General features: G+C 44.9%; 1 protein-coding gene and 1 long non-coding RNA gene across 4 annotated transcripts in view; one reads left to right on the forward strand and one right to left on the reverse strand.

Annotated features, from left to right (window-relative positions):
* The window catches only part of LOC128351066 (uncharacterized), an 86,480-nt gene extending 79,334 nt beyond the window's left edge, over positions 1 to 7,146 (forward strand). For both annotated transcript variants that reach the window (XR_008319576.1, XR_008319577.1), the window contains one exon: positions 5,825 to 7,146. This is a non-coding gene — a long non-coding RNA (uncharacterized LOC128351066). The remainder of the gene's footprint in view (positions 1 to 5,824) is intronic.
* The window catches only part of DTL (denticleless E3 ubiquitin protein ligase homolog), a 34,806-nt gene that overhangs the window by 3,079 nt on the left and 7,073 nt on the right, over positions 1 to 24,654 (reverse strand). For both annotated transcript variants that reach the window (XM_053309945.1, XM_053309956.1), the window contains 9 exons: positions 24,153 to 24,273; positions 23,116 to 23,181; positions 22,335 to 22,450; positions 21,607 to 21,680; positions 18,981 to 19,084; positions 17,939 to 18,043; positions 13,498 to 13,610; positions 7,554 to 7,643; positions 5,790 to 5,925 (listed from right to left, as the gene is read on the reverse strand). In XM_053309945.1, coding sequence (XP_053165920.1) covers positions 5,790 to 5,925; positions 7,554 to 7,643; positions 13,498 to 13,610; positions 17,939 to 18,043; positions 18,981 to 19,084; positions 21,607 to 21,680; positions 22,335 to 22,450; positions 23,116 to 23,181; positions 24,153 to 24,273 — 925 coding nt within the window. The remainder of the gene's footprint in view (positions 1 to 5,789; positions 5,926 to 7,553; positions 7,644 to 13,497; positions 13,611 to 17,938; positions 18,044 to 18,980; positions 19,085 to 21,606; positions 21,681 to 22,334; positions 22,451 to 23,115; positions 23,182 to 24,152; positions 24,274 to 24,654) is intronic.

A 24,654-nucleotide genomic window follows, 5' to 3' on the forward strand; every position in this document is an offset into this window, starting at 1 on the left:
AAGCTCTCCTGATGATCTCAATGGGCGGTGGGGCTCATTGAGCCATACACCAAGATGCCCTACATACAAATCTACATTGCTACAGATCAGGGATTTAAACACAAAACTCAAACTGGCCAGGAGAGCTGCACAAAAACTTGACCAAATGCGACCAATACTCAGATTTTGCAGGTGAGGAACACAGAGACTGGAAGATGAGCCATGAGCACAAGGCTAGACATGGCAGAATCTGGCATATTTTGTACCTTTTCAGTTTTGAGGAACAGCAAAAATGTCCGCACTCATCATCATCAAGTCTCATTTTATAGCTAGGGAATTCCAAAGCTCGGATATATTCACGTTGCCCATAGATCAGGCAAACAAACATGCATAGGATGGCAGCCTTTTTGTTAAGACTGCCCTTTCTGATCTAAGTCACCCTGAGATCTACTAGTAGATCCCAGTCTATCTTCTGCTTGTCCCCATCCTAGACAATGGCATAAGCAGACTAGGATATATACCATGTAAAGGGGGCGGGGGGAATCAAACAGCACCCTCATGTTTATGCAAGTAAGCCCTACTTGCTCAATAGAGTGTGCTTGTAATTATGCTTAGGACCTGCAGCCTAAGTTGTGGAAAATGTGTACACATTAAAAATGCTGATGCAATATTTTTCTTCTTGGATAATCCAAGTGCTCTTGGCAAGGACTTGGGTTGTAGAAGGGGGGAAAAAGGAAGAAGCTGTAGTGGCCAAAATTAAGACAAAGGAAGAGAGACAGGAAGCTGCACAGAGTATAGCGGCCCTGTCCAAGGAATCTTTCTGCATCTAAGCATCCAGCAGACCTTGCCGGAAGATTCTTGAACAGTGGAGGCTATATCTCTGGGCTGTTGATTTTTTAAAATGAAAAACTAGGACTCTCAGGAAAAGCCCAGATGTACGCATTGCTCTAAAAATAAAAAAGGAAGATGTCCGAGACCAGATTAAAAGTCACTACCCAACCACAATATCACTTCATTCCACTGAAGAGGGTGGAAACCTAGCTGGAAGCACATTTTACCCAGAGAGCCCCGAAATAGAATTTGGTAAAGGCAATAATGAATCAGAGTGCAAATAACTCCAGTATGCACATAGCATGTGGTGTTATGTTCAAAGAGCCAAGGTCAGCAGGAAGCCTGCCTATGCGTGCAAGGTTCATGGACTTCCTTTTCCATCCCCGAGTTGTTTTAAGCCAGAACGCACAAGGACATTAACTAACCCATTCTAGCCACTTGGGAAGATCCAGCACGCACACTGCATGCTGTTCTTGAGCTGGGAGGTTAAGTAACTCTCTTCTTTATATACAGGAATAGGAAGTGAAGTTACTTTTAAGCCGATTCCCTAAATGGATAGTGATGTAAGTGTAGGGCGTGTGCAACACACACACAGTATGGAAGAGAACTGGCACATACCCTTCTATTGTTCTACATGTTTCCTGCAAATTAAGTCTATGTTGGCAAAACAATCCATTACTGTGATGGGGGGAGGGGGCAGGATGGAGAAGCCATTTGTGGAAAAAAGGCCATTTGGGGATGGGGCACAGTGGTAGAGCACCTGCTTTGTGGACAGGAAGTCCTAGGTTCAGCATCTGGGACCTCTAGGTAGGGCGGGGAAAGATGCCTGCCTGATACCCTGGAGATCCACTGCCAGACAGTGTAGACAATACTGAGTTACTCGGAGCAGTAGTCCGATTCAGAAGAAAGCCTCACATGTGATGGTGAACTCCTACTTGGAGATGATGAGCCCATTACGTGAGCCCCTGGTGGCGCAGTGGTAAAACTGCCGCCCTGTAACCAGAAGGTTACAAGTTCGATCCTGACCAGGGGCTCAAGGTTGACTCAGCCTTCCATCCTTCCGAGGTCGGTAAAATGAGTACCCAGAATGTTGGGGGGAAATATGCTAAATCATGAGTATTTGAGTAATGAGTAATGTTGGGGGGCAATATGCTAAATCATTGTAAACCGCTTAGAGAGCTTCCAGCTATAGAGCGGTATATAAATGTAAGTGCTATTGCTATTGCTGCTCACAGCAGCCCTTTAAGAGTCATAAGCAGAACTAAAGTCTAATTCTAATTCTAGGCAGCTGGGATGCTCCCTTTTGCAAGGCTAATAGCACGTTTTTCACATGCCTGTTTTTAGACAAATGCAGACTTATTTTGGGATAAGACCAGCCCAGTTCTGGGTTTCAGGAACTGCTTGATAAACTGACTTCCATGGCCCGCGAAAGTCTCTCTGCTGTCACCACATGAAGGCTATTGGCAGGCACAGAGGTAGTTTCAGAGATCAGCAGTGGGTGCTTCTATGGTGGTGGGCCTTGGCAGCTGCCCAATGATGCCAATCTGAATGCTGGCCCTGCACAGAATGGAAAGGCCTCTCTCTCTCTCGTTCCAGAGAAATCAAGATTCTAGGCCCTGTGACACTCACTAACTCCATAGCTGCAGACTTAAGTGCAAACTAACCTAAACACCAAGCAATGACAACATAAGCTAGAGGCCCTAGAAGAGGATGGAAAGAGCAACACCTTCAACTGCTCAGGGCAAGAACCTTTTGTTCTTATCAGAATCCCATGTTCTTTGCTATAGGCTACAGTCTAGGGGGGTGCACGGAACTGGTTCAGAGGCCCTTTATGGGCCTCTGAATTGGTTCGAAAGGTGGCTAGTTCCGCTGGCGGGTGGTGGTGCCGCTGCTTTAAGAGCGGGGGAGGGTGCACACCACTCCCGCCGACACTCCTTTTTTCTAGAGTCCATTGGGGCGGCAGCGTACCTCCCTGCTGCTCCATTGCCCTCATTTCCCAGATACAACCGGAAGTATCCGACACACCTGTGCAAGGAAGAGCGGAGGGAGGGATAAGTGCACCCCCCTCATTGAACCACCCCCGCCTGGTTCTGTGCACATCCTTACTGCAGTCCCAACTCCCCTTTCCCAGCTTGGAATCCGCCAACACCCTCTTCCTCCCCTCCCTGTACTATGCCCCCCCCTTTTTTTTGCAAAAGAGAATGAATTCTTTACCCAGGCATTCTCAAACTTGGGTCTCCAGCTATTTATTTATATACTTATGTCCTGCTCTCCCTCCAAGGAGCCCAGAGTGGTGTTTGTCATTATGTTTATCCTCACAACAACCCTGTGACATAGGTTAGGCTGAGAGAGAATGACTGGGCCAGAGTCACCAAGTGAGGTTCATGCCTGAACAGGGATTTGGATTCTGGTCTCTCCGGTCCTAGTCCAACACTCTGACCACTGCATCAGGCTGGCTACAACTCTCATCCTCGCCGGCCACAGTGGAAATGCTGTTGTAGCATCTTGGCTCAGAGTGTGAGCTGGGAAGTCCCTAGTTCAGAACTCACTTCTGCCATCTACACGCCACCTGTTCAGAAGCAAGCCACCCTCGGGTGGCATCCTTTCTGCTATATGGAAACAACACTGACCACAACAGGGCTGCTGCTGTGGTACAGCAACATCTGAGAACCCAAGTTTGAGAATCCGTGTCCTTAGACTCTGGAAAGGACAGCACCTAACTCCTAGAAATGAGCTCTGGAGAGCTCGCCTGGGCTCTGTGGATCCTGGGCCCCGCCCCCTTTGAGCATGATGTCATGCACCAAGGGGGTGGGGCCTGGGATCGATGGAACCCAAGCAAGCTCTCCAGAGCTCATTTCTAGGCAGGCAGCCCTTGCTGTTGGATAACGTTCATTTCGCTCCCGTGAAATGAATGTTATCCAGCAGTGAGGGCTGCCTGCCTAGAAATGAGCTCCCTAGAGTTCCTGGTGGTGGCAGCCCCCACCAGCCTGAAATTGGGTTTTTTTTTGGGGGGGGGGGATTCCTCACCGACTAGTACTCAATGCCTTGCGGACCAGCACCGGTCTGCGGACCGGCAGCTGAGAAACACTACTGTATGGGACTGCATCCCCCAAGGATACAAGCTATGGGGCGGCTGGGGTTGTGTGAAGTCCTGATTATTCTCAGCAGTATTTTGGGAGCAGGGAAGGGGGCTGTAAGACCTGGACTATCAGTTCAAAAGCCACCTAACGGCACAGCAGGGAAGTAACTGCCTAGGGAGCAAGAGGTTGCTGGTTCGAATCCCCGCTGGTATGTTTTCCCAGATATATCGGGCAGCAGCAATATAGGAAGATGCTGAAAGGCATCAACTTATACTGCGCGGGAGATGGCTACAGTAAACCCCTCCTGTATTCTATCAAAGACAACCACAGGGCTCGGTGGTTGCCAGGAGTCGACACCAACTTGGCACAACTTTACCTTTTATCAGTTCGACACTACATAACTCAAATTCCTGCTTATCCAAATATTTCTATGCTCTACTCAAGGGATTTAGGTAAAGATGGTTTTATTATTTTTATGCCTCAGTCTACAGCAGGAAACTGTATTTGAAGTTGACATTCCTTGAATTGTTCTAGAACAGTAACGTACATACATTGCAGATAGGTCAGAAGTGCTTTAAAAACAATCTGTTTGCATATCAGAAGCTCTTGCAGTATTTTTCTCAGTCATTGAAAGGTTTAACCTGGGGTTCCCAACCTGTGGGCTTCCAAATGTTGCTGACTACAATTCCTATCATCCTCAGCTACAATTTATTCTGGCTGGGGATGTTAGGAGTTGTAGTGCAGCAATGTCTGGAAGATCACAGGTTGGGAACCCGGGGTTAACTGTTTTTCAGGGTTATGGGACAGGAGGAGCTAACTCCCATCCTCAGAGCAGCTTCTGTATACAAGGCAGGCACCTGTCCTGTAGGGAAAGGGAGAGTTTAGTTTGAGCTAACACAACAGGAACAATATGCTGACAAACTGAAAGGGGGTGGGGTGCAGGGTAAGTAAACCCTCTACAGAGTTAGTGGAATTAAGTGTTTAAAGAGCTGTTGAAAATTTGACATGCTATAGATGGAGGTGCTTTTCAACTAGGAGTCTGCAGACCATTGGTGATGCTTCAGCTAGTGCTCAGTAAAATGTGGACTAGAACAGGGATTCTCAATGTTGGGTCCCCAGATGTTATTGGACTTCAACTTCCATAATCCCCAACCCCAGTGGCCTTTGGTTGGGAATTATGGGCGTTGGAAGTCCAATAACATCTGGGGACCCAACGTTGAGAATCCCTGGACTAGAACACGAAATGGGCTTGGTCCAAAGTCCCACTGTGGCCAAAATCTCTGGCAGAAAAAGTCTTGCTGGCAGACACACCAGAAGGCCAAGAAGAAGGAGGAAGGCTCATGCATGCAAAATGTAACACATTCTGGATCATAGAGGAGAGATACAGCCACCGCCCACTGCTGCTCCTGTGGCCAGGTGTGAGCACACTCCCGTTTTCTGCAACATGTTGCTGCCTGAAGGGCAAGTGGGGACCCAGATCTCTCTGGGTGTAGCCCAGCACTAACAAGTGTACCACACTGGCTGTCTCATCTATAATTTTCTTCTGTAATGCTTTACAGCACTCAATCACCTTGCTTAAAAAAAAAAAAATCTTATGCCAGCATCATCATATCAGTTCTACATCAAGCCGCCACCTGAATCTGCTTTGAGTCTTTTAATTACAAAAGCTATGCAGAGGAAAATTAGTCTCTAGGCTATGCCTGTATTTCACATGCTGACAGACATTATCCTCACACATGCAAATTGTCAGTTTTGTATAAATGTGGCAGAAGCCATTTTTAAACAGAGCACAATTACGTCAGAGGTTTTTGGTTTTTTTTGAGAGGGGAGGGGGAAAGGCCTCCAAACTTCAAACCCATAGCACTGGATAGACAGTTTGTCAGCCTATGATGAGTTTACCTGTTCCATTTTGTTCTCCCGTTTTCTTCTGGCAGGTCCAACCCAACAAGCTACTTCTGTCTGGCAAGTTCTCTTCTTCCGAGTCTCGTCTCAAGCGCCAGACTTTGATAGTGTTGTCATCTGAACATGTGGCAATCTGAAAAATGACATTGGGAGTCAGCTGGGAAGTGGTGCATCTCCCCCACAGTGGAGCATACGTCTCCCCTGTGGGCAGTGAAAGGCTTGAAACTGGCACAGGCTACAGAGGAGATGTGAAAGACCTATTCGAACATTACGTTGCACCTGCGTTCAGATGTCTGTGCACTCGCACATGCTTGTGTGTGAACGACTGTACTTCTGCTCCTTTTAAAAGCGAACCTGTACTACTGTATGTGCATTCAACATAATGTGAATAACTGCACCTGCATACAAATCTGTACCTGTATATAGTGTACACAGATGATAGGGGTGTTGAACATCATGTCCAAGCAGGGTGATAGCTTCCCTGCTAACTGGGCAAAGAGGACTCTTTCAGGTGATCATTCTTTTATATACCGCAGAGGGAGAGAGAGCAGCTGGAAATGTACATATCAGGCAGTATAAAAATATGATAAACAGACAATTTTTGTTGTTGTTGAGAAGCAGCATATACTCTTAATACTCTTTTAGGTTCTCCCACACCACCATTTTATTCTTAAAACAACCCTGGGAGGCTGAGGGGAAGAGCGAGCGAGCGAGAGCACAACCGTCTCATGCACACTCAGCAGGTTTCACAGCTGTGTAGGAAAATGAAACCAGGCCTCCCCAGGTCTAACCACCACACCACTCTGGCTCTTCAATGGAAGATTAAAGCTAGTTAACTTACCAAATAATAATAACTAGCCGACCCACACAGAGCATCTGTGCACTCTTCGGGGCCGGCTGTTCTCCCCTCCCTCCTGCCCCATTCTCCCTCCCTCCCCCCAAATCTCTTTTGCCTGCCCTCCCCCCCCGCCTAACTCCACGGCTGGGCCCGCCGCCGCCTGGCCAGGCCCACCACTGCCATGGCGACCAATGCTCCAGGGTGCGCCTCAGCCACCCAACCAATCAGCTGGGTGCCAGGATGCACATTCCAAGGTTCACCCAAGAGAATTAAATATGTAGATAATCACATGACTCAAGATTACAGCCTGGTGAAAGGAGGAGCCCAGTTTCAAAACTGCTCTGAGCCATTTTCGAATGGCGCTATCAAAAAACAAACAAACACCAAAATAAATAAATAAATAAAATGAGGGGCATTCTGGAACAAGCTCATGCAACTCAGTAATAAAACCATCCTAATACCAGCTGACATTGATATTGTGTTTGAGTGTTCATAGTGCCTCACATAATTATCTCAGTAACAATAGCCGTGTGAGGTCGGTCAGTGTTCTCCTACAGCAGAAAGGAGGCCAACAGATGGTGGCTTGCTTCTGGCCATCCAGTGAGTGAATGGTAGAGGCAAGTTTTGAACCAGGAGGGACTTTGCAGCTCATGTGCCAAGCCACAATACTACAGCAGCTCTAGTGAGCTCACCGATACGAATAGGCAACTTTTGCATACAAGTAAACAAGAGACTGTCTGGACAGAACAAGAATTTCCTAAATGAAGTCTCAGCAAGAAAGGTAACTTGGAGTCCAGGGTCTAAAGGCTACCAGGGTGGGAGCAGCTGCCTTTGTTTTGCCCTCATTGATAGGCTTCCCAGAAGTTTCTCTACAGTGAAGCAGACAAAACATGTGAAAGAGGAATCAAAATGCAGGAACAAACCTTAGTGAAGTCAGAAGGGCACCAGGCAACAGAGGTGACCTCTTGTGAGTGACCAAGGAGCATCATAGGAGGAAGCTGAGGCTCAGACACCTTAACATAATAAATAAATAAATAAATAAATAAAAAATCATCATCGGGGATTACCGAGTCCCAGAAGCCATTTCTTTAAAAAAAAATATTTTTTTTTTTTAAAATACACAAACCCTACACCATTCTCATCTTCCGGTTTCCAGATCTTCAACTGATATGCCACTGCTGCTCAAATATTTATTCAAAGTAATAAGCTTTGCTTTGATGTGTGTGTGTGGGGGGTCATGGTTCTTTGGAAGCCCAATTCTGTCGACTTCCCTGTTAAATTGTGTGGACGAGGGGCGTAGTTAGGGCAGAGGGGGCCAATGTTCAGCCCTCTCCCCGGGGCCCCTCGGAGTGAGGAAGATAACGAAGAAAACATTGAGGGGTGGAGCTGGGGGGGGGCTGGGTTCTTTGAACCCATCCGCTCAATTATAGCTACACCACTGGTGTGCACACAGAACACACAAGTCCATGTACAAGTCCGCTGTAGATGAGAACTTCTTCAAGATTAAGCCAACACCTTTGACAACCCATTCTGTTCAATTACAATGCCTTAACAAGGCCCAGTAGGTCCTGTAGATTAGATCACCACACTAAAGCAATGCCGTGTGGCCGAATGTCAGACACGCAGAAAAAGGCAGCATTTGGGTTGACTAGGCTAACACACCATTACTGCTGCTAAGCTGGCTCTTCAGTGAGGAAGCACACAAGAGTGTATCTTTTAATCTCGCTTCTTCTAGAGCTTCTATCTCTAAGGCGAATGAGGCAGAGATAAGGAATGGCAGTTTCAACATGAGGAGTGCAACCAGGATGTTGAGAAGGCACCCCAGTTCTCAGGCACAATCCTCTCTGCTTGAATCTTGCAAGGACGTGTACTGATTGAGCCTGAATACCAAGTAGCAGCTTCTCGCACTGCTCTAGGAGTGGGAGCAAGTGGCAATATGCCACTCCACCCCCACCCTGAATCATTAGACCGTTACTGAATAGGGAGCAACCCAAGCTAACCTCGAGCAGCAACAGAATCTCAGATGCCCGCTTCTATTTTTCAGTAGACTCTGTTTCCTGAAGCTATGAGTCACTGTTAGCAATGTGATATTTGATGGGGATTTGCACTGATGACTAAGCGAACTTAATAGATTCTTCACCATGTGGGTAAATGAAGCTTTAACAAGGATGTATGAAAGACACGGAGACAAGAAAAGGTTGTTCCACTTTCCCCCAATCTATTTCCTTTTCAGAAAGCTCTCTCTCTGATGTAACACACACCAAGTTCTTAAGGAGAATACTGCTTCTAGTCAGGTTGGCATGTTTTAAGAATTTGTTTTTTAAGTTGAGGTCAACTTCTTGCCTACATATTTAGCAAATGTCTCGTTCAGAATCCAACCTCTTTGCCAAAGCAGACAATACCATGGAAACCAGAAGCCTTTTAAGGAAAAACAGCTTAAGTTCTTGGTAGGGAGAACACCTTTGTTTACGTTCAGTCATTTTCCCTCCATTGCGTGTAGCAAAATGACATTTTTCTCATTTGGTCCATATTCAGCAATCATAAGCATCTCACACTCGAGAGCAAGAGACAGCCACAAACATCTCTTCCTTGGAAAAACTCTAATCTCATAGGAACAATTCCCAGAGTATGAAGCAAAAGAAAGAAGAAGAAAAAGAAAGAGTTCTGCTTTGGCTTGGCAGCTCTTCCAGTTGCTAAGACAGAGATTAGTGCTGCGAGAAATCAAAATTCAAAATGCCAGTCTGCAGCTGAAGACTGGTATGCAGAGCCAATTCACATGTAGAAAAAGCTCCTTTAAGGAAAGGAATGAGAACCCAACATCCAATACCTGGGTGCTATTTAATATGCAATATCTGTTTAATATACATACCCCCCAACAACTGAGCATAGAGGCATCTTTGTCTATCTTATGTTTCTTTTTTAGATTTTGAGCCCTTTGGGGACAGGGAGCCATTTTATTTATTTATATCTATGTAAGCCACTCTGTGAACTTTTGTTGAAAAGTGGTATAACTATTCATCATATATCTATCTCTATCTCTCAACACTTACTTCCAAAAGTTGCTCCTCCCCTTCCTAACAAGCAATGAGCCATCTTGGGACAGGCCATATTTTAGGCAGGGGTGAATATAGCACATGCATATGTGCAGAGTGGCACATGTATGGACAACATGTGTTATGCTTCCTTCTCTTGTATTGGTGTTTCCCTGGATCAGACAAGGCCATGTTATTTAACGACAGATGAAACAGTTGTGTACACAACAGCAAGTGGCCAGGATGTATTCTATGGAGTTCCTCCTAGATCAGGGGTTCCCAACCAGTACAACTACGATCATCCACAGCCACAATGAATTGCTAACTGCTAACTCTAGCTAACTGAGCAAAGAGGCACTTTTAAAAGTGGTGACTCTCTTTATTAAGCAGGGGGAGAGCAACTGGCCCTATCCAGCCCTAGCACAGCATTCCTCCAGTGGCAGCTGCTGGTGTCTATCTTATGTTTCTTTTTAGACTGTAAGTCCTTTGGGGACAGGGGACCATCTTATTTAGGTATTATTTATTTTTCTATGGAAACTGCTTGAAAACTTGGTTGAAGAGCAATGCATAAATATTTGTAGTAGTAGCAGTTCATCAACATCTGGACTACCACTGGTTGGGAACCCCTGTCCTAGATGTATCCTCAATACCGATGGAGCAATGATGCTTATTTTCAATTGCTAACTTATCCTTCCCTTACAGCACATGGAACAGGCATCACAGAGAGCAAACTTGTATCATTATTATTCTCAGAGATAGTTATGGGGCAGTGGAGGATGAGGGCAGAAGAGGCAAATCCATGAACAGTTTTGTCATTGGACACAAGGTTAGAACACTGAAGCAATTGTTTAACCCAACGTGCTTAGCAAAGTGGTAGACATCTGAAGGGATTTCCCACCTACTGAAACACAGCCCCTGAGGGCACATTGCAAGATAAGGAGGCAGAGGGAAAGTCTGTCATGCAACCAAGTAATACTGATTTGGTTTGACAAGAGTTGTTTGTTAGCACAAAATGCTGCCGTTCAGTCTGTGGCACCAGCGTGCAGTGGAGGCAAAAAACAGAGTCTACTTCACACAAGAAGCAATGCTTATGTTCAGAATATAACCATGTACTTGGGTATGCAACCCTGCAGAGCAACTTGCCCTCTTGAGGACTGCAGCTTCTCAACTCAAGCACGAAAAGCTGCATGGCGGAAACCGGTCCGGCGCCCCTGGTTTGTGTGTGAATGGGTCTCAGCTCTGAGAAGGAAGATTGAAACGGCCCCTACTTGGGTTAGAGGCAGGATTCTACATGTGCGGATTCTTCAAAGGAGAGGGCTGGTCAGGCTCTGCATCAGGGAACATTCGTCAAGGAAACTTTAGTCGCCTCTCTCAGGATGGGGCTTGGCTCTCTTACTTGAGTAAGCGGCAACAAGCTGCTTTCGGCTTAGGGCACACTGGTCTAGATTGCGGGAGGGAGGCTTAATTAGCAGAAATAAGGACCATTTGTTGGGAAAAAATAATCTGTTGCTGAAATATGAGACAGAGACGGAGCAGGTTAAAGAGTGCATGATAAAGTGGATGCAGAATTTCAAGTACTTTCTAGTACTTGCTTAAAGAAATATCATGACACTGTTTTCCTTTTGCTTTATGTTTCAATAAAATTTTAAAAAAGTTTAAAAAAAAGATTGCAGGAGGGAGGGAGAGATAGGCAGACTTTGGGAGGGTGAAAGGGTTGTTGGCCTTCAACCCTTTCCAATGCTATGATCTGAAATTCTGTTCTCAAAAAATAAAAGCATATAGGTTCGCATGGAACGGCTTGGTTTTATGCTTCCCCCCTAAACCTAACACATTCTGATGGTTTGCTTCCCCTGCCACTGCAGGATTATAAGTGCTCCTGGCATAGTGAGGTGTGGCAGGAAGTGATGAATGTGTAAGTCTGGGTTACAAGGCCTTGAATTAATCCAGGCAGAAGTGGGATATCAATAGACACAATGTACTCCAAGGATTCTGCACTCAGCTTGAACCCCTGAAAGGTCTAGCGAAATAGGACCAGCTGCCTGAGTGCTTCAGGTGCATTCACTACAAAATTTAGCATACTAAACACTAAAGCAAGTGGCGCAGTGGGGAAATGCTTGACTAATAAGCAGAAGGTTGCCAGTTTGAATCCCCGATGGTACCTATATCAGGCAGCAGTGATATAGGAAGATGCTGAAAGACATCATCTCATACTGCACGGGAGGAGGCAATGGTAAACCCCTCCTGTATTCTACCAAAGATAACCACAGGGCTCTGTGGGCGCCAGGAGTCGACACTGACTTGCAGCACACTTTACCTTTTTACTTCAAAGCAACCATAAATGGCCTGGGCAGTCGCATACTTGGGGAGAGACCGGACTTTGCATCACAATGACTTTTTGTTATGCCTCCTGCACACACCAAAGCAATACAAGGAGAGGTGTTCTCATGGGTGCAGGGGAGGGGGAGGAGGAGGAGGATGGCTACTCTAGAATTCTATAAACCTATTCCCTTTCAGCACATAAGGTTATTTTAGTTTTGGTATATTATTTTATTTCAAGCAGATGGAACTTCACTTCCAGGGCTCCATAATTCCACTCACTGGTCTCACCCTGACAAGTGCCCCATTGTCCTCTAGTATTGCCCCACCTTCATCTGCAGCTGGAAACTGGCAGAGGGGCAGGGACTGTTCAGCACTGATATGGGGAACCCCTCCGCACCCCCACTTCTAGCTCCAAGCTAGAGCGGATGGCTAAAGCTGATTGCTAACTGGTGCTTGGAGCTCTTTTATTACCCACCAGCAAAATAAGTCCCCAGCCTTTTTTTTTCCCCCACTCCAGGTCTGGAGAAAAGAGGATATTCTCTTAGCAGCTGAGCTGGGCTGCCAAGGCTCTCCACAGCCCAGTATGACTGTGAGATGATCCCCATTCACTCTGAAAGGAACAAGGGATACTCCCCATTTCATGTGGAAATGCAGTGCAAAATCAGGGAGTAAGGCTGCAATCCCATGCACACTTTCCTGGGAGTAAAACCCCCACTGCAGGATGGACTTTGGAATAAATGCACATAGGATTGTGCTGATGGGGAGGGCACCTACCTAGTCTTGATGACCTCAAATTACTGTTTGGCTACCAAGGCCAGTCAACGTTTGTGAAATCCTGTTCATATTGAAGCTATTCTACTGCCGAGCTGACCTGGAACGTCTAAATTGGGCAAGGAAATACAGAACACTTTCACTTCTCCCCACACCCGCTCAGTATGCCAGCTAAGCTTCTCAGCTGCCAGCCAGTACTTGAGAATTTTGCTGAGGACTCTGGCTGAGCCACTGTAATCTTGCAGAGGTCTTAGCTCTTGGAAAGCTAAGCAAGTGCCTGGGGAGCAGGAGGAGGCACAAGTCTGATGCAAGAGCTTATAAACTGGAAAAAGCACTGGAGGGAGAAAAATCAGAACTATTAAACCATTAGACTCTGGTGAATATGGACTGTTAAAAAAATATGAAGCAAGAACATGCAGCTTGTCATAGCTGGCTGAATAAACGTGACTGAAAGGGGATTTTAAAGGCCCATTAAAACCAGATTAAGATCAGCAACTTGTAATAAGCAGGAGCAATGAGAGAAGGTAGAGGCAGGAAGTTAGCTCTGTTTTATATCAAGGTTTGCATTCAGGCTTGACAGCTGTGTTCTCTGGGCACAGCATGGGAGGAGCTCACCCCCAGTGACCTCCTCTCCCCACCTTTCCCATTCTCATCTCTGTCTCTGCCTTCCCAATACAGAGTGAACATGAACAATGTCATGGACAGGACAGGCACACCAGTGTTGGCTTCGCCAAAGGAAACGTACCTTCCAGATGTAGGCGTTCTGATCACTTGAGCCACTAATCAAGAACTGGTCATCTGGGCTGATGCTTGATTTGACATAGAAACTGGAGTTTTGATGTCCACTGAAGACAGACACTGAGATTTAACAGAAAACACAACCACATAACTTAGAACACATTTTGAGGACCAGCAAGTCACACAGGCCTTTCTTGCCTGTTCACATACCCCTCAAGATCAAGTTATTTAAACTTGTTCCTCTTGTTCTAGAGCCCAAGGCTTCTCCAGCTAGCTACCAGGGCAGGTGATAACTGCAAAGCTGAAGTAGAAAGAGTAAAACCAATTTTTGGCCAGGAGGGCAGAATCAAAGCAGCCATAAGAAAGCAAAACTCTAAGCAAGGACTTACAATGTGTACTACTGCTACTATTTATATACCGCTTTTCAACAACAACAGAAGTCTTAAAACTACTTTGAGAACAACAACTCCTACCATCCCTGTCTATTGGCCACTGTGGCTGGGGAAGAATGATGGGAATTGTCATCCAACAAGAGCTGGAAGGCTTAAGTTGTGTTACTGAGACCCCTAGTATAGCAAGGTTAGGGCTGGCCATATCCTGTGTCATAAACTCTCACCTCATCCACATTTTTCTCCTCTTTCTTCTGCTTTTTAAGATTCACTTTTTGTGAATCTTTTGTTAGATGAGGGCAAGGACAGACCAACAGAGATTAGTACGGAGGAAAATATAAGGGGAAGAACAACTCCCTCCCCACTGCCCTGTTTTTGATTTCCAAAGGGGAAAATAGATAATACTTTGATGGAAAGCCAATTCGGTGCACATAAGGAGAGCTTGCCAATAGGGAACTCTCCCAATGCTCTGTTTGCTTTTCTGGATAGGTAGCCTACATCACCAGACTTCTAGTAGAGCTAATAAGCAAACCAATTAATAACCTATATTATTTTGGCAGATTGCTTAAAAAACAGCACTTCTCTTTTGTTCTTCTGTTTTTGCTGTTTATATTTTACACTGTTTGATTTTAGGATGTTATAAGCCGTCTTATGGACATTTCCTGTTAAATTTTAGTTATAAACAAATATACATACAATGTGCATTTCATTGAAACGTGGAACTGCTTTTAAAAAATTGAACTGGATTAAAATTTTAAGAAGAGCCTTGCTGAATCAAGGCCAGAGGTCCATCTAAGTCCAGCATCCTGTTTTGCACGGTGGCCAATCAGATGCCTTTGGGAAGCGCAGTAGCAAGATACTCTGGCCAGGAGTGCCTATGGTGCAAATTCATTTATTTATATACCGCTCCACTGACCAGTACCCTTGAAAAATTAAGCCAACCTAGGTGTATAGAATTTATACTGTGCTTCAGCCATTTACTGCTTTGGTGTTTTTTAAAAACCTTGCTTCAATTTTATTAGTACTTTAGGAAAACTTGATTCCACTCTTTTCCATTCTCGTCAGCCATCCACTGCCTTCCAAAGCTTCCTGTAGCAGAACTTTGAGCTCTGTCTATTACGGTAGTCTGCTTAAATCTTTGATCTTTCAGCGCTACCTCGGTAGAATGAAGGCTCAGTGTTTGACAGGGAAGCTGCTGTTCCTCTCACTTCCTGCAAAGGGTCTCTCATTTCTCAGGGAGGATGTGCATTGGCTCAGTGACATGGGTCACTTGGGCTATTTTTAGGGACTCCAGACGGTCTCTTCTGATCTTTTACACATCTTGGAATGACTGCCCCAGACAGCTGCGACTCCTGGTATGTCAAGAACTGGAAGTGCCTGTCAGCAGCCATGGTGAGCTTTGTACCGATAGAGAGGACCCTGGGCCAATGGTGGGGGTGGAAAGAGCACGCTCTCAGACTTCACACAGATAGTTACTAAGGGCCTCTGTCAGTCCTCGGAGAGGAGCTAGGTGTGGCATCCTTTCTACAGATGCCAAAAGCCATGGTTTCATATCCTGGTTTGTCAACCCAAAATTAGGCTTGAGTTCAGACATAAAAGGAAACCACAGCTTAAATAAATCATGGTTTTGCCTTTTGCCTGAACCCAGCCATTGCCCTACTTCAAGCTGACCTGCAATGCATGGCTTACGCTACCTCTGGCTTCCCATGATGTCTGAATTCACAGATCATTGCCAAACTACAGTTAGGGCCGTTGCTCTGCCTCAAGAGGCCGCTACGCCATAGTGATGGAAAGGGCTTTATGAAGTTGAGTCTTAAGCAGATGGGAACAGAAACAGATAAGCAGCTTTAAACCATGGTATCTCTCTTTTACATCTGTAAGCTCAAGCCATGGCTTCATGTTACATCTGAACTCACCCATCTCCTTCAACCTCAACATTAAGAGAGGGCTGCCCATTAATCTTTCCAGGGCTTGGTTCAGCAACGTTTCATGATCTCCCTTATTCTAGCCAGTTAACAGAATGTTCTGCTGGAGTGGGGGAGACAGAGGCAAGCCAATCTCCTCTCCACTTCCAGTAACTTTCTACTGGCACTTAAGATGGTCTTTCTGTTGACTGGATGGCAGAGTGAGAGCCCCAAGTGTCAACATTAACAGTGACAGATCTATCAAACCACTTGCCTGTTGCAAGCCAGAGATATCTCTAAGCAGCTAGCAAGAAAGCTTTGCAAAAGTTGGCTCCCTGTTTTCTTCTTCTGTCACAAAGACATTAGGTAAGTGTGGCGGGCGAGTGACTTGTGGACTTATTTATCAGGCTGCTATAAAGCAAGGATTGGCCACACTCAGCATCATGCTCTCTTACTACAGCACACACCATTTGGCCAAACTGTGCTGAGTGAATGACAGAGAAAAAGGGAGGTTAACACAAAGTACCACCAAAAACCAGCCCAGCAAGTTCAAGCAGCTGTGGCTAGATAAGTAGATTGAAAGATCAGGCACTAGGACCCAGCCGTCACATAGCCTCCAAGGTCAGTTGCAAAGAGCAGTGCATTCTTCTACACTTTCTGCCCTGCAACCTACCTTCTTTTCCAAAACTGGTAGTAGTTCTCCAGGTTTTTCCTTCCTTTGATTTTTTTCTACCCCAGTTCTCTTTAAAAAATTACAAAGGCGTGCTACTATTGGAGTCAGAAACATGCACATTCCCGCAGCATATTCAAGTTTGTGAATTTGGAGCTCAGGGCAGAAAGGCAACCAGTGAATTGTAGATTGCATTGGATTGCCCTTCGAAAGGTCAACACACCCCATGGGCCCTTGCCAAGTTTTGTTTAAGTGGACGGAATTACAGGATATAGATTAGAACATAAACAGAAGAGTTTCTCTGTAACTCCAGGTCCTCCAAAAGGTGCGGGAAGAGTGGAAAGGAGGCAAGATAGACAGGTTCAAGGAACTGCAAGGCAAGAAGGATTTGAGTTTGAGGAGGTACAAGAGGGAGAGCTTCCAGCACCTGCTCTTTTCCAATTTCCTGAGTGAGCCTGCTGGTATTTGCTGCTCTCTGGTGGTCTGAGCGGAGATTTTGCAGTTTGATGACAAGTCTTAGAAAGGCATCAAATCAAACAGAGCTTGCCTCCAGGTAGAAGAAAAGCAGACAACAGCTAAAAGATGGCAGAAGAACACACACACCCAGATTTGTTTCTGTTATGATCTGGCAGGCCTAATCAGTATGAACCTAGGGCATTGTCGAGAATTGCCTCCTCCTTCTCCATCATGTGGTTCTGCTGGAGAATTCTGCTCACCTTCCTTCTCATCTCCTCACTCAGACAGAAGAAGTTCAATTGGCACCAGAATAGGGAGAGGGCCTTTTCAATAGAGGCACTTGGAACACACTCCTCAGAAAGGTAAAGCTAGTCCCTTCATTGTGCTGAAAACTGTTATGGTGGGCATCCTTTAGTTAATTTCCTCTAGTTGGTTTTTTACTCTTCTGGTTTTATTATTGCTGGTTGGTTATATTTTACATTGTTTTGTTATGTTGTTTCATGTTAATATACTGCAAGCCACTTTGAGCAGGCATTTTGCCTAGAAAAATGGGATATAATAGAATTCAGGACTATATTTCATGGTTATATTTGTAACACGTTACAAGTAGACTCTCTCTCTCACGTTACAAGGGGTTCAGGGCTCTTACAGCCTAAAGGGGTGGGCAGTCTTCAGGTTCTGCTTTGTTTTTTTCTAGGATCCCAAAGAAGCATGTGGAAAACAGTGGCTGTGGAAGTGGAGGTGGGCCAGCGAGATACAAAATGGTGGCTCAGGGCCCATTAGATACTGCACCACGAGTCATATTCCAAGATGACCTGCAGTTACAGTACAAGTCAACATCACGGATATGAACACCAAAAAAACCTCTAAAGCTGCCCAAAGCTACACAAGGCCTTGTCAAATACACCCAACAGAATTCCCATGGAACACGGCAAGGAACACTGAGATGGAGAGATAAGCAGTTAGCACAAGACAGTCATGACAGAGATGTTTCTTTCTTGCAGTCAGATAAACTGATGTAGTCCTTACCTGGAGCGGTCTTCAGACTGGACATACTGAACATGTATATATTGTCATCAGTGCAGTTAGCAAATAGGTTGGTACCAGTAGAGTTCAAGACAAGACTAGAGTAACCTAGAAAAGAGAAAGGTTCTATAGAACAAGTCCTGAACAGTTTACTTAATTTATAACCCACCTGTTTAGCATAATACTTCCCAAGGCAGCATACAAAATAGAAGTAAAAGCATGGATTCATGAAAAGAACATGAATATAAAAAACATTTTAGAAAGACACAGCAACCCAATTTCTAAAAGCAACAGCAGCCAACACATCATATAAAAAGTCAGACAAAAAAATGTGAATGCAGATTAGACAGAGCCAAAAATAGGCCCTAGCTGACTTTTTTTTAAAGAAAGAAAGAGAAAGAAGAGTCTCTTCAGCTCTTTAACACAACCAGAGATGAAGCCTCTCTGATCTGGAGAGATGATCTCTCCAGGGAGGGCATTTCACAGATGTGGAACTACAAGTTGCCTCTTCAGATTTTGGAAATCTATGGAGAAGTTTAGAGGGAGTCCAAAGCAGTTTCTGTCCTAAAATGGAAGGTAACTTTGTTGAAACTGCCTACTATTAGAAGAAACCAGAGTTTCTCTGAGTCCAGACATTATGAAGAGTGGAAGCTTTTAATCTTTCCCAGCACATGCAAAGCAAGCTGAAAGGGGAGGGATGGGTGCACGAGCCTAAGGTTCACCACAGCTTGTTCACAATGATCTCTGAAACATGTTTAGATGGCCATCTGCACCAGGCCAATCAGTTCCATTCTTAGGCATGAACCAGTCAGTGGGGATCTCTCAAAGCCTAAAGCCAGAGGGACTTCCTCCACTCCCCCCACCATGAGAATCTTTTCAAAACCTCTCCTTATCCAACCCTAGAGTCACATGACAATGTAGCTATATGGTAAGAATGAGAGGTAGATGTTTAATGAGACACAGAGGGCAGGCAGGGAAATAACTTCTGCTCAGTTCTGGAAAAGCATCAGTCCCTTCCCTTCTTGAATGCACTGTTAAGTCATACCAAGTTTACGAGTGCTGCTCCCAGGATAGCTGAAAGATCTGGATGGTACTGGATCCTGCCGATAGGTGGAATAATTCTTGCGAAGGTCCCATACTTTAATTACACTAGAATTCAAGAGAATCTTTCAGATTTTACAGCGTGTCCATTCTACACACACACACAGTGTAAAGATGTGCCCGAAACGTTTTGGAGGCCATTATTGAGACCTCTGAAATGTTTTGGCTACTGGGGCCGTTTCGGCTTTCGGAGGCGGCAGGGGTGTTCCCTTAAGGGTGTGGGAGGGTGCACTTACCCCTCCCGTTGCATTGTCCCCGCTGGCACTCCATTGAATCAAAGCCCCTCAGGGCGGCAACATACCTCCCTGCTGCCCCATTGCCCTCCTCGGCCGGAAGTACCAGGCGCGTGCGGGAGCGCCAGCGGGGAAAATGCAGCTGGAGGAGTAAGTGCACCCCCCCGACCCTTAAGGGAACACCCCTGCCGCCTCCGGAACGGTTCCAGGCACATCCCTAACACAGAATTCAGTGTACAATCAATGACCAGAACTACAAGATACAAAAAGCAAAAACAGTGACTAGTTGGCTGGGGAGCAATACCTACGACTTCATACTCTCCCTTCAACTCATCCAGAACTATCACAAGGAGGTTTGTAAAATATCACTTATAGACAAGCAGGCTGCGATTTTAAGTGACAGTTAAGTTACATTTGTCCATCAGAAGAAGATGATGCTTTCAATTAAGTGCAAAAGTTAGAAACCAGAGTAGCTTTTATTCCAGAAGCAACACAGACAGGAAAAGGATTCATTGCAAAGTTAGCATGGTTTTAGACATGCATGCCAATGAATCAATTTCCAGCTCAGCCATCTGTATTGTCTTTCCCCAGCTTGTTTCAAGTAGGCTGCATGTACCAAATTCACCTGCCCTATTCACTACTGCTGCTGCTTCCTGAGCCTGCCCTCTGGTCTTGTGGTAACAAGCATGACTTGTCCCCTTAGCTAAGCAGGGTCCACCCTGGTTGCATATGAAAGGGAGACTTGATGTGTGAGCACTGCAAGATATTCCCCTTAGGGGATGGAGCCACTCTGGGAAGAGCATCTAGGTTCCAAGTTCCCTCCCTGGCAGTATCTCCAAGATAGGGCTGAGAGAGATTCCTGCCTACAACCTTAGAGAAGCTGCTGCCAGTCTGTGTAGACAATACTGAGCGAGATGGACCTATGGTCTGACTCAGTATATGGCAGCTTCCTATGTTCCTCTTCCAGCTCTTCCACCTAAACACACCTAACAGTCACAGAAATAAATTACCTTACTTTGCATGGGTGCCTCAAACAGGAGGATACAGCATCCCATTCCCCAGAGATTTCAGTAAAGTGAGAGACCAAGCTCACCATGCCCCCACTTCTCCACAGTCTGATGTATGGATTAGTACTTGCTTCTGCAGCTGTAATGCACTTGATTAACTTTCTGGAGGTAACAACAGCAAGGGCAATGGCTGGCCAGGTGAGCTCAGGGGAGGTACCCACCTGAGACATGTGAAGAGTAGGGATGTGCATAAACCGGTTCGGTGGTCCTTTTGCCAACTGTTGAACCGGTCCGAAGAGTTACCTTTAAGGATCGGGGAGGGTGCTTTTACCCCACTGAGCCCCGCCAAGTTTCCATTGCCGGCACTGTCTTTAACATTCCTGGCATGGGGTGGCAGCATACCTCCTCAGTGTCAAACCGGAAGTGCCCAACACACGTGCACCAGTGGGGTGTGTGTGTGAGAGCGCCGGGGGAACAACCCCCCTGATTCTTAAGGGTGAGGGGCCCCCCCACGCCAAACTGGGTGTCTGCTGGTTTGTGCACATCCCTAGTGAGGAGGAAGGAGGCCGGGAGTTTGGGACTAGCATTTAATATGCTGGTGTATATCCATCCATTCAGTTTGCCTAGCTGAAAGGTAGTCACTGCTACAATGCTTAAATTATGCCTTTATCTTTAGATATTTCTGTAGAGGTTACTCAGTAAGAAGCTTATTATTATTATTATAAACAACATGTGAATCAAAGTGTGAATAAAAACAGGTTGCTTACCTGTAACAGATGATCTGGTAGTGGTTCCATACATTCATAACTGGTGGGTTCCTGCATTTCTTTCTGACCGAAGCTGATCTGCGCAGGTGTAGAACCACTAGTTATGAATGTTGGAACCACTATCCAGATCACACTTGTTATTCACACATGTTTTAATTAAGAGGAGAGGGTTCACCAGCTAGGATCACCATGTTTTGTGAAGTCATATATGGTTATACCCATGTGCTCCTTCCAGAGAGAAATAGTTCTCCTTTCTGTGAGCAGCCTGGGAAAAACAGGAACTTTATTCAAATTTCATTGTGGTCCACCACAACCAATGTTTACAACATCCTTAACATGAAGAACAGTCCAGTATGAGTAGTACTCAAGGAATCTGTCCTTCTCTGCACCCTTTGCTTTAACTTCTCCCAGAACTGGGACAGAACAGGCGCTAAGGGTTTGTTAAAATAAGCTAGGCAAGGGATGGTGAACATGACAATTTACTACATGCTAAACTGAAGAAAAACAAAGAAGGGCGTCATGAAAGTGCAAGGATTATCAAAGTGCAAGAATTTTTTCCTTACCCATCAACTGCTCCTGCAGAGATTAAGGTGTGTTCATCTTGAAATAGCACCACCGTTACACTCTGCTGGAAATCCTTAGTAGGAAGACAAAAGTAGGGAAAACATATTCAGATGATTATGAACAGATGAGTAGAAGTCAAGACTAAGAGCAGCCAAGGTTCTTTGAAGCAGTTTCAGTCTTGATTTCTTCATTTATCAAGTGTTCCCTGTTCACAGCTTTAGAGGATACCTTCCTCTGTTCATCTACCAAATTAGCAATCATTTAATGATGTTTAAGGAATAGTAGCTGCAACAAGGTTGTTTGATGGGAATTGCTGATAGTCTTATAAAACGAGGCACATGCAACCATACAATAGGAGAAGGTAGAGAAATGTGTGCCAGATTGAGGGAAGGCAGTCATTTTGAAAAGGGTTTATGGTCTCTGAACTCATTAGTCTGCTTTCATTTTCTTTTTCTGAATGCAAGGCTATCATTGAATAGCTATTGCCAAAGGCTCTTGTAACCGATTTCAGTTTCCGCACTTGCTTACCGTTGGTGTTGTTTACCCCTTCCACAGCTCACATTCAAGCCAAGGCAGATCTCAGCCATGAGAGGCTGCTATAGAAACTTGACATGTTATAAGGCTAGAAGATAAATAAAGCTCACTGGGATCTGAGAGATCAAACTCACAGATGTTTCTCATTGATCTTACAAAGCTAGTCTTCTTTCAAACACTTCCAAATCCTTACCACTGAAGGAGCAAGTCCCTTCACGCTCTGTTTCTTCTTCTTTAATTTGGATGGGGTCTGCTTGTCCATTATGTTGTGGGCTCCACTTATTTGTTTCACCTGCCTGTAAAATCCATCTGAAAGGCAGATTCAGAAAGCAATATGAGAGCATCTTCTCCTGCACGGTTGCGCACAGAAAAAAGACACAATAAATTTTGAGGTTATGGTTACACATCTGCAGTGTGAGGCAGGAAAGGTTACCACACCAAACCTTTTGACAGCAGGATACTTAATCTGTGCTGGGATTAAACAAAGGTGACCAAAAATCACATAGCTATACAGCTCACTAGGTAACCTTGTGACAATTTGCTCTCTCCCAGCTTAACCTACCTCACAAGATCATTATTGTTGGAGATACAGCTCCATCCTCTGCTACCATGCAGCTAGCAGCAAGGCATGTAGGTTTTATCTATCTCCCTGATGGATTTCCTAAATAAGCTACTTTATTTATAACTTCAATTCCATGTCTCCAGACATTAATTAGGGGTGCTTCTCCTTACCTGTGCACTTGCCGCTGGGGTAGATAAAGCAATCTCCCCTCCAAGAGCTAACAATTATGAGGATAAAATGGGGGGGAAAGGTATGCATATAGAGGTTTTTAAATAGAGATGTATTATTTTTATATGTAATATTTGTACTTTTAATTTGTATTTTAATTGTGTATTGTTTTAATCATATTGTAAACTGCTTTGTGATTATTTTAATGAAAAGCAGTATAGAACTGGAATAAATGTACACATACCTTTCTTATTGCATCGAGTGTCCCAGACCATGATATTTCCATCTCTTCCCCCAGTACAGAAGACAGCTGTGAAACAATTAGAATCACTTATTAAAAAGGCCAGTACAGAATCATTGCATTCATAAAGCTTGGACTTTTCACTAACTTCCTGTAAAACTTTGCCCTCTACTTGAATTACTGGAATATTTTCAGTTTTCAAATCAATATACGCAATACCAGATTCCAAGGCAATCCAAACATATTGTTCTGCAGTTTTTTGGAAGGAGTCCTACACATCAGCCAGAGGTGTGTTGGAAATAATCCCTCTTATACTTGTTGCATCTATTCTCAGACTCCCTACAGCCACTCAGTTGGTCTTTCACTGAAAAAGATGCCCCATTTTTCTGAGCAGTCTATTTGTAGCATTTTTTCAGTCAAGGGAGACTGCAGCTACCCCACAACTGGTTTTGCAACGGAGCCCCAAGCCACCCGCACAACCAAATAGTACCAACTAATGTGGGATTTTGCTCAGACACTTACTTTTGTGACCTGTACTTGCTGGTCCCTGATTTGCCAATAATCAGCACAGAGGTCTGGCTCAGCTCACTTGGGGCATGAGGTACTCCAAAGTCAGCATGCTCTGCACTCAGATACTACACAAACACACCCCACTCTTCATTTTGGAGAAGCCAGGGAGAGGAGAGGAGAGATTTGATGGTGCAGCAGCATCTAGGCCATACTGCAACAAATCCATAAGAGAGCCAGTGTGGTGTAGTGGTTAGAGTGCTGGACTAGGACCGGGGAGACCCGAGTTCAAATCCCCATTCAGCCATGATACTAGCTGGGTGACTCTGGGTCAGTCACTTCTCTCTCAATCTAACCTACTTCACAGGGTCGTTGTGAAAGAGAAACTCAAGTATGTAGTACACTGCTCTGGGCTCCTTGGAGGAAGAGCGGGATATAAATGTAAAAATAAATAAATCCTAGGCAAGGTTTCAAGGCATCACTCTTAAGGGTCCATCTAAGTTTATGTTAAAGTATAAAATGTAAATATTTACCTTTCTCAAATTTAGAGAAAGCAATTGACTTGAGGCTGCACTGGTGTCCTTTGCATGTTCCCAGCAGCTCACCAACCCTTACATCCCACACTTTTGCAGTTTGGTCTCCTGAAGCAGTAACCTTTGATGGGGGGGAAAGCGAGTTAGTCATTTTTTGCAGCAGACAAAGTCCTATGGCACCTTAGAGACCAAGTAGCTTATTGTTATTGCTACTTAGTAAACAAAAACACATGTATTAGATACATGACCTAGACATGCAGTGCAATCTTGTATATGCTTAAGCACCAAAACCTGAAAAAGTTCAATGGGACTTACTCCCAACTATCACTGCATAGGACTGTAGCCTTAGAAGGTAGCAGGAATATACATGGGATTCAGATACAATGGTGTCATATCAAAAGGTAATGGAAATGCAAAGAACACGTCCCATTGTCTGTAAGGCAGAAATATGGTGGGCCATTTCAGATAGTCAGTTAAACCATGGTTAATATTATAATGAATA

This window comes from Hemicordylus capensis, chromosome 1, assembly GCF_027244095.1.
Source record: "Hemicordylus capensis ecotype Gifberg chromosome 1, rHemCap1.1.pri, whole genome shotgun sequence".
In the NCBI taxonomy this organism is placed as follows: domain Eukaryota; kingdom Metazoa; phylum Chordata; class Lepidosauria; order Squamata; family Cordylidae; genus Hemicordylus; species Hemicordylus capensis.